This window comes from Empidonax traillii, unplaced genomic scaffold (assembly GCF_003031625.1).
Source record: "Empidonax traillii isolate 1590-97213 ecotype Southwest subspecies unplaced genomic scaffold, ASM303162v1 scaffold30:size3273891, whole genome shotgun sequence".
Classification (NCBI taxonomy): Eukaryota; Metazoa; Chordata; class Aves; order Passeriformes; family Tyrannidae; genus Empidonax; species Empidonax traillii.
Window position 1 is genome coordinate 1,634,036 of NW_020955223.1, and position 13,355 is coordinate 1,647,390.

A 13,355-nucleotide genomic window follows, 5' to 3' on the forward strand; every position below is an offset into this window, starting at 1 on the left:
TTTTGTGTTTAGGTGCTATGTGCATACTTCAGAGATGGTCACAAAGGACTTGATTCTAAATGGAGTGGGCAAAGGACAGCAAAGAAAACATAGAGAGAGATAAGAGAGGAATAAAAATAAAGAAACAAGCAGGTAGATACACTGGGAGCAGAATATTCATGGCATTATGAGCTGGTAAATGCCTAGAAACAAAAACTATGTCCAGATTTTAAGAGTTTTTTCCTCTCTAAAACCTGGAAGTAGGAACAAAATAAAGATTAGGATTGCACAGTGTCTAGTGACTGCTTGAAACGTCCCGGTTTCTATGGCTCATGGCACTCAAATAAACCTGTTTCTGACCTTGAGAGGTGAGCCTATTATCAACTGATAATAGTAGAAGAGATGTGTGTAGTTTTGCTTCACACTTGCCTGTCGCTGCCCCACTCCCTGAGTTCACTCCCTGGCTCTCACGCTCTTGCTGTGATGTATAATTTCCACTGTTCTCAGGATGCCTCTCCCAGAAGCTTTGTTAATGATGTCTGTGTCTCCCAGAAGGATTTAAGATTCAGAAATACCCGTTACCTCCAGTACAAACTCCCTGAAGCGCATACCAGATGACAAGGTAGTTTCTTAGAATGGAAAAGAGAAGCAAGAAATGCCTTTTATATGGCTTTTGAAAAATTGTCTTAGGGTATTTAAAGCAAACATGGGGTTTTGAAAGATATGAAGACTCTGATAGGAGCTCAGTTTTTGCTTCACTTTCCCTGTAATATCTTCTGAATATTACAGAGCAATGGTATTCCCTAAGGAAGTACTCTGAAGCCTAGATGAAAAACATCCTGAAAAATTCAGCAGTTGGCATTCCACTTTAAAACAAGTAAGAATACTTTCTTCATCTTTTCTGAAATCACTGTTTCCTGGGCACAAGGCACTGTGTTGTTATACTATGTATGCTAACTCCAATTAAGAAGGAATGAGGATGGAAATAACTTGGGGGGGGCAAAGTCTCCCCTGTACAGCTGTTGATGTGCCTGGTAACCGTTTGACTGGAAACAGCCTCAGTTGATCTTTTCTTCTCCAGTTGCTTTGAAGGCAGGTGAAATGTTGGTTCAGTTTGGACTGCAAGGCTGTGATGTGCTGGGGTGTATGTGTTCTTGTTTTGGGGCTTTTCTTTGTGTCAGACATTTACCTTGTCTTTATGCATCTGTTCTTCCTGCTCAAATACCTCACTTCTTTGATGGGCAAGAACATGATGGAAATTGCAAAATTTAGGCATTGTAAAACAGTTTCTAAACTGATAAAATTCAAGAGTTGAACTAGTTCATCTCTATTTTATTCTGATGTGATCCTGAGCACTGGCAAGAGCCAGAACATATCAGCTATTGTCTTAGTCAGAGATGCACCTTCTCTCTCAGCTGACACCCAATGATTTTTGTTCTATTAGACATTACTGGATCAGCAATGTTAGCTGACAAAGTTACAGACAGAGGAAAATGTGCTTACCGTTTAAAACACCACTGAAGTCAGCGTGGGCAGAGGGCTGCTACAGGTGAATGCTTTCCAGCCATTTTGATCCCAGTGCATTGAAGCAGAAAAAATAAACTAGATACACTTCATAGCTGTGATTAAACACAGTGTAAAATCCTTGGGGAAAAAAGTCTCCACAGCCCAGTTATACAAACAAATTTGGCTCATGCTAGCAGAAAGCAAAAAGGTTGGACTAATGGAAAAATACACGGTTGCTGATTTTTCTCAAAATTAATTTATATGAGTGGCTTTGTTGACCGAGCACATGTTCATGTGGATGTGGGGTGTATTATTCCAATCCTTTCTGTAACATAACCGCGGTGACTGCGTCACATGGTGCTAGTGCAAACAAAGTCTCACTAACAGCCCATGAATAGAAGCATTTTCCGAGAATACAGTTTCTCACTGGGACTATCGACTGGTTCCTGTGCTATCAAGGGATAAGGATAGCTATGGACAGCTTTGGAATTATGGAGTAAGTGTAGTAACCTGAAATGTGCAAGACCATTATGAGTGTTTGTTATATAATCAAAAAGAGTACAAGGGTTATAGTTAATTCTGTGACACTTTTGATTTATTAGATTGGAAGGCAGTAGATAATATAGCAGAATATAGCTTGTTAAACACCAGCTATTTTAATTCTATCTATATTCTATGTCCTTTTTGTTCTCTTAATGCCTGCACTTTGAATCTGAGAGGCCATCACACTGAGCAGACTTCCTCCACATAGCAAGACTCCCTGCATTTTCCTTCACCTCCATTAGCATCCTATTTGCATCAGATCCAACATAAACACTGCTTTCTTGATGGACTCAGCTCAACTTATCTTTCTGATCTTACACCCATATATTTTCTTAGCTATTAAGCTACTCATCCTAACCTTTATTTTTTCTCATTGTCTTGTGTTATCAATTCATCTTGTAGGAGCTCTTTCTCCTAGAACAAAAGCACTTGAATACTACTGTGAAATTCTTTGTTTTCCTCCTGACATTCTCCGAGAACTGTTTTTGGATGTACCTTAGGAAAAAAAAAATTAATATTAACTCCATATACATTTATAGGAAATTATGAAACTATACTTTAGACTTTAAAGAACATCTTGATCTTCTAACAAAAGTAAAAATATTGTAAAGGCTTGATGGGTGTGAATAAACTTTGTTGCAGGAAATGTTGGCTGTTTCTCAGCCTTCCCCGCATGGGAGTGGAGCGAACGAGGAGAGGCAGAAAGTCCTCTGGGAAGAGGGGCAGTGCAAGACTCGGTCCAGAGCACTGGCTCACTTTAGTCAGTGTCAAGTCGGCATCGCCGTGAAGTCCACTGTGAACTCAGAAGCGCATCTAACACCTCGGGGGCTGCTGTGCCCCGTACCCCCGACGGGCGGTGCACCCAACCATCCCCTGCCCGAGTCCGGGCCCGTCCCGCCCCTCCCGCGGCCGCCACATCCCACTTCCCACAGCCCGCCCCCACCGCCGCCGGCCACGCCCCCTGCACCGCCGCCCCGCCCCCGCTGCGCGGTGCCGCGCTCTCATTGGTGAAGCGGTAAGAACGACAGGGCCGCTGGCCAATGGAGCCTGCGCTGGCGCCCCTGTGGTGTCCAATGGGCGCGGGCGCCCACCGCCCCTGCCCATCGCGGCCGAGCGCCGGGGCTGCGCGGTGCCATTCGGAGGGCGGGCGGCGCGGCGAGCGGATGGTGGTGGTTGCGGCTGCCGGGCGCCGGCGGGGGCAGGAGCTGGAGCTGGCTGGGAGCGCCTCCCCCCCTCCCCATCCTCCCTCCTCGGGCAGCGTACACCCTCGTCGCCGGTGACCACCCTGAGCCGGCAGCGCTGTACGATGTGAGCGGCCGCTGGGCTCGGCAGCGCCCCCGGTGCTCTCGACGCTGGGGCGGGCAGCGATGGCCAGAGCCTGGCGTGGGAGCAGCAGCCGCCGTCGCCGATAGGAAGCGCCGGGGGCAGCTGGGCAGGCGGCGCGGAGACTCCCTCGGGCCGTGCAGCGCTTGTCCCGCCCCGCCCCCTCTCTCCTTCCCCCCCTTCCTCCTCCTCTCCCCGCGGCTGGTGCATGCGGGGCGCCAGAGGCCGAGCTCGGGTTCCCCGCAGCCGCCGGAGCGAGTGACCCGCAGGGTCCTGCGCATCCCCGCCATGTCCTCGTCCAGCTCCTCCCAAACCCCCCCGTCCCACCACCAGCCCCCGCCGCAGAGGATGAGGCGCGGCGCCGCTGGGTCCCCCACTGCCGGTGGCGGCACGGCCGGGGGCCCCGGTAACGGCGCTGGTGGAGGCTCGGCGGGGACCAGCAGGCTGCTCCAGCCCATCCGAGCGACCGTCCCGTACCAGCTCTTGCGGGGCAACCAGCACAGCCCGACTCGGTGCCCCTCCGCCTCGGTGGGCAGCGGCACGGGGCCGGGGGGTCGCGGCGGGGGCAGCCCCCCTCCGCCGCCCAGCGCGACGCCGCCGCTGGCAGCGGGCGGAGTGGAGCCGGGCAGGGTGAAGGGCAGGCAGCGGCGCTCGCCGGAGAGCAGTGGCAGCAGGAGGAGCAGCTCACCTGAGAGACGGAGCCCCAGCTCCCCGGTGTACAGAGGTAAAGCACCGGGACAAAGCCGGTCCCGCTCCCCTGCCCCCGGGGCTCTGCTGCCTGCTGTGGGGCTGCGTCCTGTCCTTTCCCCGGGCCAGAGGGGGTGGGAGACCGGGGAACTCCCGGCCCGGCCGGAGCAGCCCCTCTGGAGCACTGGGGAGCGAGGGCGAGCTCTAAAACACTCCCCCACCGCCACACACACGGGTCAGGTGTCGTGCCCGCGTTTGCCCTACCAGGAGTGCAACCGAAAGGGAAAAAACATTTCGTCCCATCGTCCTCCCTTGAGGTGGGGGGGAGGCGCCCCCTGAAATGTCATTCTCTGTCTCGGCCGAGGTGGAGATCCTGCTTGGGAAGAACGCCCCGTGCTCCCAGCCGCGCGGCCTCGGGAGGAGCGGAGCCAGGGCGAGACCTGGGGGTCCCTCTCCGGCGGCTCCCACCGCCCAGCCCGGCTCCTCCGGGGGGGGAACGTCGGGGCCTCCTACGGGAGTGCTCCCCCTCCTTTGTACCCTTGAGCTCGAGCTCGGAGGTGGGTAGTAAAGGAACGAGCCTAAAAGTAACCCGCTTCCCTGTCTACAGCTGTAACTATTTAGTAAGGGTGTTAATGGGTTAGATTTATATCTGGGGTGTCACAACCGAGTTCCAAAGTGTGTGCTAAAACCGAGCCTCAAACGCTCTTCCTTTCTGCAGAGCTCAGTTTCTCAGACTTGCATTTTTGTAGCATCTTAGGTTAAAAGATAGGATGTTTTCAAGCACAGACTCCAAAACAAGGAAATTGCCATACTGAGATGCTTAAAAACAAATAACAGTCTCCTTGTGATATTTAATACTGAATCCTTGAAATTGTAAAAAAATCCCAACCAAATAAAACCCAACTCCAAAACTAAACAAACCAACCTCCAGTGCAGCCAAAATAGGCCTGTAAAGTTTAAAATGTAAAACTGATTCCCAGCAAGTCCAACTTAACCTGCGTCAAGTTGTCTGTTAAATTATTGAATGTGTTAAAGTAGCAGTGGCCATCTTACCTCCCTCCCTCCCTCCCTCCCTCCTTCCCCCATCACTTTAGCAGTTGAATGAATTGGACTAAATGCACTTTTCATGTTATCCTATTGTTGCTATCAGGTATCTCACATCATCTCTATCTGGGAACGTTTTATATGGTTCCATAGCGCTTGCTTTTTCTGTCCCTTCCATAAGTCTTACTGTGTTTCACTTCTGTGGCAAATTGTGGTCTGTGTTGGGTGCCAACGTGTTGTAGCAGTGGAATCTTACCTTCTCCCCAATTGCCCCCTTCAGTTTTTATGTGTAGTAAAACCTTACTATCTGTAGTATTTGTAAGTCGGGCAGATCTATCGTCAGAACAGTCCTAGGAGAGGGGCAGTGTTTTGCAAATGAGCAAAATGTCAGTCCCAGTTTGGCATAGAGTTAATTTGCCCTGTGCATCTGTTTATGCAGATGACCAAATTGGTTGTGTTATAGTCTGAACAGAGATACTTTGAAATTTATTTTTGAAAAAGATCATCTATTTATGCAGAAGTTTTGCATGCTTGAAAATAGAACTGAGCTTCAGTGGTTTTGCTTTATTCAAGCTCTATTTAGAATGTTAAAGATCATAGTTTTTTTGGCTGTATGGAGCATTAAATGTAGATTTCCTTTTTTTCTTCTTAAACCTTTGGAAAATGCTAATGGAGAACTAGAAAAAAACCAAAAAAGTCGGTGCATATGAGTAGTGATGGTGCCAATGATGAACATTCTAAATTATTTAATTTTGGGTACCCAGAGGAAAACATTGTAGTGGTGCAGTGTATAAAGTGTATGCTTAAGGTATATTGAAGAGGGAGGAATGTGGGCAGTTACCTGCAAACAAGGAAAAATACTGCAAAACTGTGAAGTATTTCATTACTGCACATGAATTTTTTTGTTGGGGGGGAACTTTTTAATTTTAGAAAGTGCTTTCAGTCTTCTCCATCTGTGGACTATTTTAGCCTTAATAAATCAGATTGTAAATTAGTACTGAATGACTTTTCCATCACTCAACTTGTTTTAGCTTGCCTCCCCATGAACCTCGTTAGCAGCACACATAGCTTGATTCGGTTTAATAGGTGCAGTGTGTAAAATCCTAAATGGTCCTTCAAGAAGTCCACCCTGTAATCTGTATGCGCTGCAAGGAATTCATTCCCCCTCCTCCAGGTCAAGCCAGCTGCTGCTGCAGGAGCTGACATCCTCTAGCAAATCCTGAATGAATGAATGAAAACAACGTGATCGCCCTAATAATGACCACAATTGCACACGTCAACAGCTTTATTTTACTGAAATACAGGCACCATTTTCTAGAGGGCAGGGTAATAAGATACTCTATTTCTTCGGTCTTGGGAATGAAAAAAGATTTCCAACCCCCAGCCCTCTCTCCCCCCAAAACCTAGAGCTGTTTTTACACAATTTGGAATATAGTTGCATGCCATGGGTCAGTATTTTGTCTTTGTTTCCCTGTGTGTTCCTTAGCAGTTCAATACATGATGTGTGGTACTAAAAACGTTGCTTGTAGTCTGTGTGGTGATAGTAGTATATAGAAAATTGATTGCTGGAGTACTGCTGCAGGAATAATGGAGGACTTGAAAAAAAAATTTTAAAATCTTCTGTTTTCAGACAGTCCATCTTGCTGTGGCTTGTTAAACAATGTGCTTCTCCAGCTATTTATAGTTGTTATCAGTATGCAAGTCTTGGGGAAGCGGCTTGATTAAGTTTTTTTTGTCAGTTTTTCAAAGCCATTTCCCACTGCTGTAAAATGTGAGCTTAGGCTCTAGGTTTAATCCTGTTGTTTTTCTCACCAGTGCAGGAGATGTTTGTCTTTGGCTCTGCAGCCTGACTTGGATTGTTTCACGAATATGCTTGTTCTGGAGACTGCTTATGATTCTGATGGATAGATGTTTTTTTTCTTCTTAAGACACCTGCCCCTTTCCTGCCTTCTTTTAACCTTTTCCATTATAGATTCCTTGAACTGACTATTCTACTAAGCCATTTTGTTGTGGATATTTTAGTGATTTGCCAGAGGTTCTTTTTATAAAGGAGATTGCTGTGAAAACACTCCAGCTTTGAGCCTCTACAGGTCACTGCAACTACCATTGCAGGCACTGACATCACCACTAGATGAATGAAAGCAGCGTGTTCTCTTTTTCCTCCCATCATCATCTTTTTCTCTCCCTTCTTTCTACTATGCTGTAAATGTTTTTGCTCTGCAGCAACACCCTGTGTATTTAAATGTAAACATTTAATAATTTGATGATATTTCCTTTAAGAAAATTTGGGGATTTTTAGTTGTTAGGGAACCATCAATGCCAGTATTAGTATTTGGTTAGTATTGATACTGAATGGGTGAGAAATTATGAATGCTATATGCTGTTTTCAGGGTGCTAAAAAAATAAAAGGGAAGAAGATGGGGAAAAACCTTCTGATACAGTAGAATAAACCTGCTATGTGCAAGTATTCTCCTTTCCTCCTTCTTGAAACATGTTTATTCCTTACTAGTAGTTGTTTTTGTTTTTGTTTTTTTTTTTTTTATTACAATGTGTGTTCATGTTTTGGAGAGTTGGCAATGGAAAAAGTGCTGGTTGAATGTAACAACACATGGTTTTCTAAGGGGGAATATATCTGATAAATCTCTGAGTGCATAACATAATCAACAGAATTTGAAGCTCTGTGGTTTATTGCAAAGGACATTCCAGTAATAATAAAAAAAAGCCAAACCCTTGGACATGTCAAACAGAACTTATTATTGCTTGTGGATGTGTCTTTTAAAGAAAAAAAGCAAGTTGTTTTCTTACCTTACCTTACCTGGATAAAATCAGTAGTTTCTGTTGTTATGTAAAGTAGCTTGTATAAATATGAGAGTGGGTTTCCTGTTAGGTTGGGGTTTTTTTCACATTGTGTGAATATTTTGTTTATGTGGAGGGTGCAAATGACTTCTGTATGGTTGAGGCTCAACTTTTTTTTTTTTTTTTCATCAAATACTTTGATTTGTTTAGTGTTAATTCTGGTGGTACTGTAATATTATGCTTCATATTTTTCTGACTGTCATTTACACAGTTTATAGCACAAGCTTTTTTCCATGTCAAATTTTGAAATCAAACGTTAGTTTTAAGGACATAGGAAAAATTCTTTAATCAGTTTGGCTGTTAAAGGTTCCCAGTGTCTTTTACTTCCCAAAATAACTCCCTGAAGCATTGCCAACATTAGTGAGAGAAAGGAATTAGAAAAGATGCAAAACAACTGCATAACCCAGTCCTGAGTAAGAAGTATATATATCTCTTTTTAGACTAGTGGAACGAGGAGTGGAGTAAAGACAGACAATATTACTGATCTCTAGACTGGTAAGGGATATCAGCATTAAACCCCCCCAGCCTCAAATTCAGACTTCAAAAGGCAGAACTATTTTAATATCCTGGATTCAAGCCATCCAATATTTTGGCATCATAAGCATTTATACCAGAGATCAAGAAGACCTTTCCTTTATTTCTAACAAATGTAGGTAAGGAAGTAATTTTTGTGACGCTTCCTCTTTCCTGGTGCCTGAATAATAGCAGTATTCCCATAATTGTATGGCCAAAACAGTTTTGCTCCAGCTTTGTCCCTCTCTCTTCCTAAAATAGCTTTCACTGGAATATAATATGGTGAAATAAAAGACACTGGCTAAATTTGATCCAGTTGTCTTGAAGTCACAGGCTTTTTAGTTACGTGTCTTAACATCACTTTAAGGGAGAATAGTATATTCGATGTCCTTTATAAATATGCTTCATAAAACAAATTAATTTAGCTTCTTTCAGGTATTAAACTGCGGGAAAGAAAAACAAAGATATTTTTTCCACTGAATTTGTAAGGTACTGTAGCAAGGCATTAGCTATGAAGAAAGAACCTCCCTTCCTCATGGAAAAAGAGTAACTTACAAATTATATGCATATACCTATTTTAAATTGATGCTTGACCTTTAATTCTTATTCTTTGGATATAAGCAAGTGTTAGTGTGTTACGTATGACTAAATTCAAGTTACTTACCAATATCTGTGCATAGTAAAACAGTGGCAAATCCTTCAGTTTGGTTTCTGAAATTCATGGTTCCTGTGTTTTGCTGTTTTCTTTCCCGTGGTAGTGGGGGAAATTGAGGTTCTTAAAATGCAGAAAGGGTAGATGAAGAGAGTGTACCTTAAAATCCTACAAAAAAGTCAGTGTTTGCCAGGTGTAGACTGACACATTTTGCTGTATAGGTAAAATTCACAGTGGAAAGCCAGTTATTTTTAAAATGGGTTTCGTGATACTACTCTGTATATCATCATGAAAAAATAATAAAGATAACTGATGCAGTAATTCTGAAGTTTAGGTTCAGTCTGGACTTGAAAGCAGTAGTTGTAACAATGCAGATATGTTGGAAATAGAGTATATGCTCCTCAATGTTTCAGTGTAAGTGAATATTTTAAATACTTTTTTAATGGGACTTCATCAGTTGATTAATTATCTTCATCTGAAGAAGGTAGTAATATTTTTTAACCTGCAGTGAAAAATGAAAGTGTCTATTTAAATCGGTTGCAGTTACTTTAGTAAAGAAGACTGTTGCCAGCACTTGACACAATAGTTAGTTCCCCATGGACTTTGCATATGTTGAGGAGAAGTTGTTAAAGTAGTAGGGTTTAAACATAGACTAGGTTTTTTAAAAAATGTGTTATATTGATGAATAAAATGATGCTATATTAAAGATATGTAACTGGAAAATTTTGGTCAAGGATTAAGATAATTAATTGTTAATGATCACTATCTTGCTTTAATTTACTATTTAAATGCATTGAGTTCTCTGCCTTTTAATGCTGCCTCCCATGTAAACTTGTAGTACCTAAACAATGGCTTAAGGCATTTTCGGACAAGTAAAATATTATTTATATGTCATCATTAGAAGGGATACATCACAGCAACTTGTCAGCCTGAGATTATGCCCTTTTCTTTTGTGTCACCGTTTTTAAGGTGTGGGCAGCTGCAAAATGAAGAGAATTAGAAATCAGGGTGAAGGAAAATGGGTCTTTCTACTTAATAATCTAATTCTGAATAATAATTTTGAGTGTGTATTTACTTCTTCCCAAATTAGATTGTCCTTCAGTTATGCTTTTTTCCTCATGTGGTTTGACTCCGAAGTTCATTACTAGTATTTGTATTATGACTATTTTTGAATTGGAAACTAAATGCTAAAGCATGAAAATAGCTGATGGGTCCTGAAAGGGATGACAATTTGAGACTTCTGCAGTATGGATACCACACAGAGTATCATGATGCAGTGTGTAATACCAATCCTTTTGAATGGCGAGTCGGTCTTTCCAACTCTTACTTTTCCAAAGCTGTGAACTCATCCATGGAAGCATTCATCCATGTTTGACACTGAAATACATGCTCTTTCAGGAACCCTTTCTTACTCTACCAACTATGTGAATCTGGACTTAGGACCAGAGCTGTTTCCTTACATGGTCCCCTTGGACTGTCTGGTGATAACTTTGCTCAGACTGTGTCTTCTGTTACTAAGACAGAAGGCGGCATTTAGCTCCTGGAAAATCTGGAAACACAGTCAGGCCAGGTGAGACCATGCTGGGGAGTGCCCTCAGCCTGCTGTCTCTGGCCTTGTAGTCCTGTCTCTACCCTGGTTGTGTTCATTTCACTCCTACACTTTCTCTACTCTTTTGGTATATGCACCACTTTTTATAAGCTGTTGCTCCTTCCTACCGAACTATTGACTGTTACCCTGTTAGAAACAGATTAGTTTTCTCTAACAGAGAGAAAAAAAAACACCCAGGAGGTGTGGGTGTCTACACATAAGTTTTCTGCACAAACAGTTTATAAATAGGAATTATCCTAACCAGTTGGTATTGGGTCAGTGAAGATGGTTTTGATAGAAAGTTTACATTTTTTGTTGTAGTAAATCTCTTAATTAGTTTTTTGTATTAGATATTGATGCTTTGGAGAATGTATATACTTCCCAGTAGGCCATAAAATGTTACAAGCCTGTTAGTTTTGAAGCCTTAATGCAGGGTACTGTATTAGGCCTCCTTATTTAGTGTTGTGTGTACCCTAACAAGTGATGACACAGTTGTTGGTGTTTATAAGAATGTAACTTTCACTGTTGTGTTCAGTTGAGGAGTAACTGTTTGCAATGGATATTGTTCTCTGAATCGAATACAAATATGAGTGATTAACAACGTTGGTTCTTATATACCACTTGTTTTGCACAACCTGAAACTAGTTTTACCCAAACTGCATATTCTGTTTCCTCTTTAGGAGGTGTGTTGTATTTTGTTCATAAGAGCAGTGACTAAGAACAGTGTGATAGCAGGTCTGTCGTGGTTCTTGAATAATTTGAAATTCACTGTAGAATATTTTCTTCTCAATCTGCAATGAAATAGTCTAGACCATAATAATAATAAATTGTGTTCCATTCCTTGAACAGTGCAAGTTGCCTGCTTGAACAAGGTTAGCTTCATCCTCCTCTCCTTTGCTCACACCACCAGGCATGAAGCAAGGGGGTTAGTTGTAGATGCACTTCTGAATTTCAAGAATTAACACTGATTTCTGACTGGCTTGATTGGTCATTGCGAGATCATTGGTGTTCATACTACAAACTTGAAACTTAATTTCTGCAGTAAGTCTACGTGTGTCTTTTAGAAATGTTTCATGTAAAAGTAACTGCTCAGTTGTGAACCAATTAAATGTATGGCAGTATGGGTATTATATTGCCTTTTAATCTCTGATGTTTTGGTGTATGGTGCTTATTCTGGAGTTCTGAAATAAATAATTTGTGAAGGTATGCTATCTTTATTACCTAAATACCTTGATTTTTAAGAAAACTTCATGGTTAGAAAAAATCTAAATATTCTAATACAGATGCTTAGGCTGCAGTATTGAAAAAAATTCAAAACTCTAATTTGTCAACCTCTGTCAGCATTTGGAGACTAAGCTGTGATTTGGAAATAATGTGTTCTTACCAGAAAACAAGTTTTGGTTATTCAGTATTTGATCACTAGCTAATTCAGTTAATTGTAGTCTGCAGAAATTAGTCTGTAAATACAAAGCCTACTTCTTCAAATTATGTCATGCAGTCAGCAATTGGCTACTAGAGAGGAGATTACCTAAGTGCAGATATAAATGCCCAGATTTGTGAACATGTAGGACTAGAAGATGCTAGTGATTATAGCAGGTATCTCTACTGTGGTGCAGTCTGTGCTCTGGAAGGGTTTGGTGAGGGCACTTCTTGTACAGAGTCAGCTTAAATTCAGTGTTGTGTGTCAGCTAATCTGTCTTTCTGGAGTCTGGAGCCCTGGAAAGTACACTGTGAAACCCAGGTGGCTTTGCAGTATTGACTCTATGCATTTAGGTGTTGCACCTCCATATCCAGCATATATTATTCTAAATCTTTGTTATACGTGGTATCTTAACTTTCTGTGTTTCGAAGCAATGGAGAGTTGACTTGCTCACTAAAAGTTAAACCCAGCTTTATGCTGAGTGTCCTGGAACAGACTTTGACCAATGTGACTAAAAATATCAGCTAACTGCTGAAGAATGCAGAATGAAACTTAGGTTTACACAGTAGTTGGGAAGCTTGCCAGGTTAAAGGAGAAGCTGTCTTCACAGAAGTAAATTTCTGTTCAAGGTCTTAAAATTTTCATTCTTAACTGATAGCTGTGTCTGCTTAACTGTGGCAATCGACAGTGGAATACCTTGTACTTTCTTTCTTTCATACTCTGATTTCTCTGGTATTTTGCCTTCAGTGGCTTCTTTTTCGTGCCTGATATTCTACCCAGAATAATCATATTTGCAATGTTTTCTTCCCCCACAAAAACCCCATAAAATACATTTGAAATACTTGGTGTTCTTTTCAAGGGGGACAAGAAGAAGTCCTAATCTGGAAGAGAAAAATTTCTGATGGGCAAAAATGTAATTAACTCTTGCATATTGAAAAGTAATGTGTATTTGAGAAGTGCTCTTACAAGGAGAAGACTAGAGACACATACTCAATGTAGGACATTGCCCACACTGGAGATCTAAATAAACTTTAAGCATTACTGTAGAAAGAGAGACTCATTCTTTCAAAACAAACTGTTTATCAGTGTGTGCAGTCCATATATTATTTAAAATATGAGATGTGAGAAACTGATACATACGTCTACCTGAATTTCTTCCAAAGAAGGATATAGCCTGTTAAGATGATTGGAGTCTCATGATTTTGTTTACTGGTATGTATAACCTTTAATATGAAGTTGAAGGA

General features: G+C 42.2%; 1 protein-coding gene across 2 annotated transcripts in view; it reads left to right on the forward strand.

Moving 5' to 3' along the window:
• Positions 1–3,140: 3,140 nt before the first annotated feature.
• GLCCI1 (glucocorticoid induced 1) overlaps positions 3,141–13,355 on the forward strand; it is a 53,051-nt gene continuing 42,836 nt past the window's right edge. Inside the window, exon 1 of one of the 2 annotated variants that reach the window (XM_027910990.1) lies at positions 3,141–4,075. In XM_027910990.1, the coding sequence (XP_027766791.1) occupies positions 3,640–4,075 (436 nt within the window). In that variant the 5' untranslated portion in view covers positions 3,141–3,639. The remainder of the gene's footprint in view (positions 4,076–13,355) is intronic. The other variant, XM_027910983.1, reaches the window with a different exon arrangement.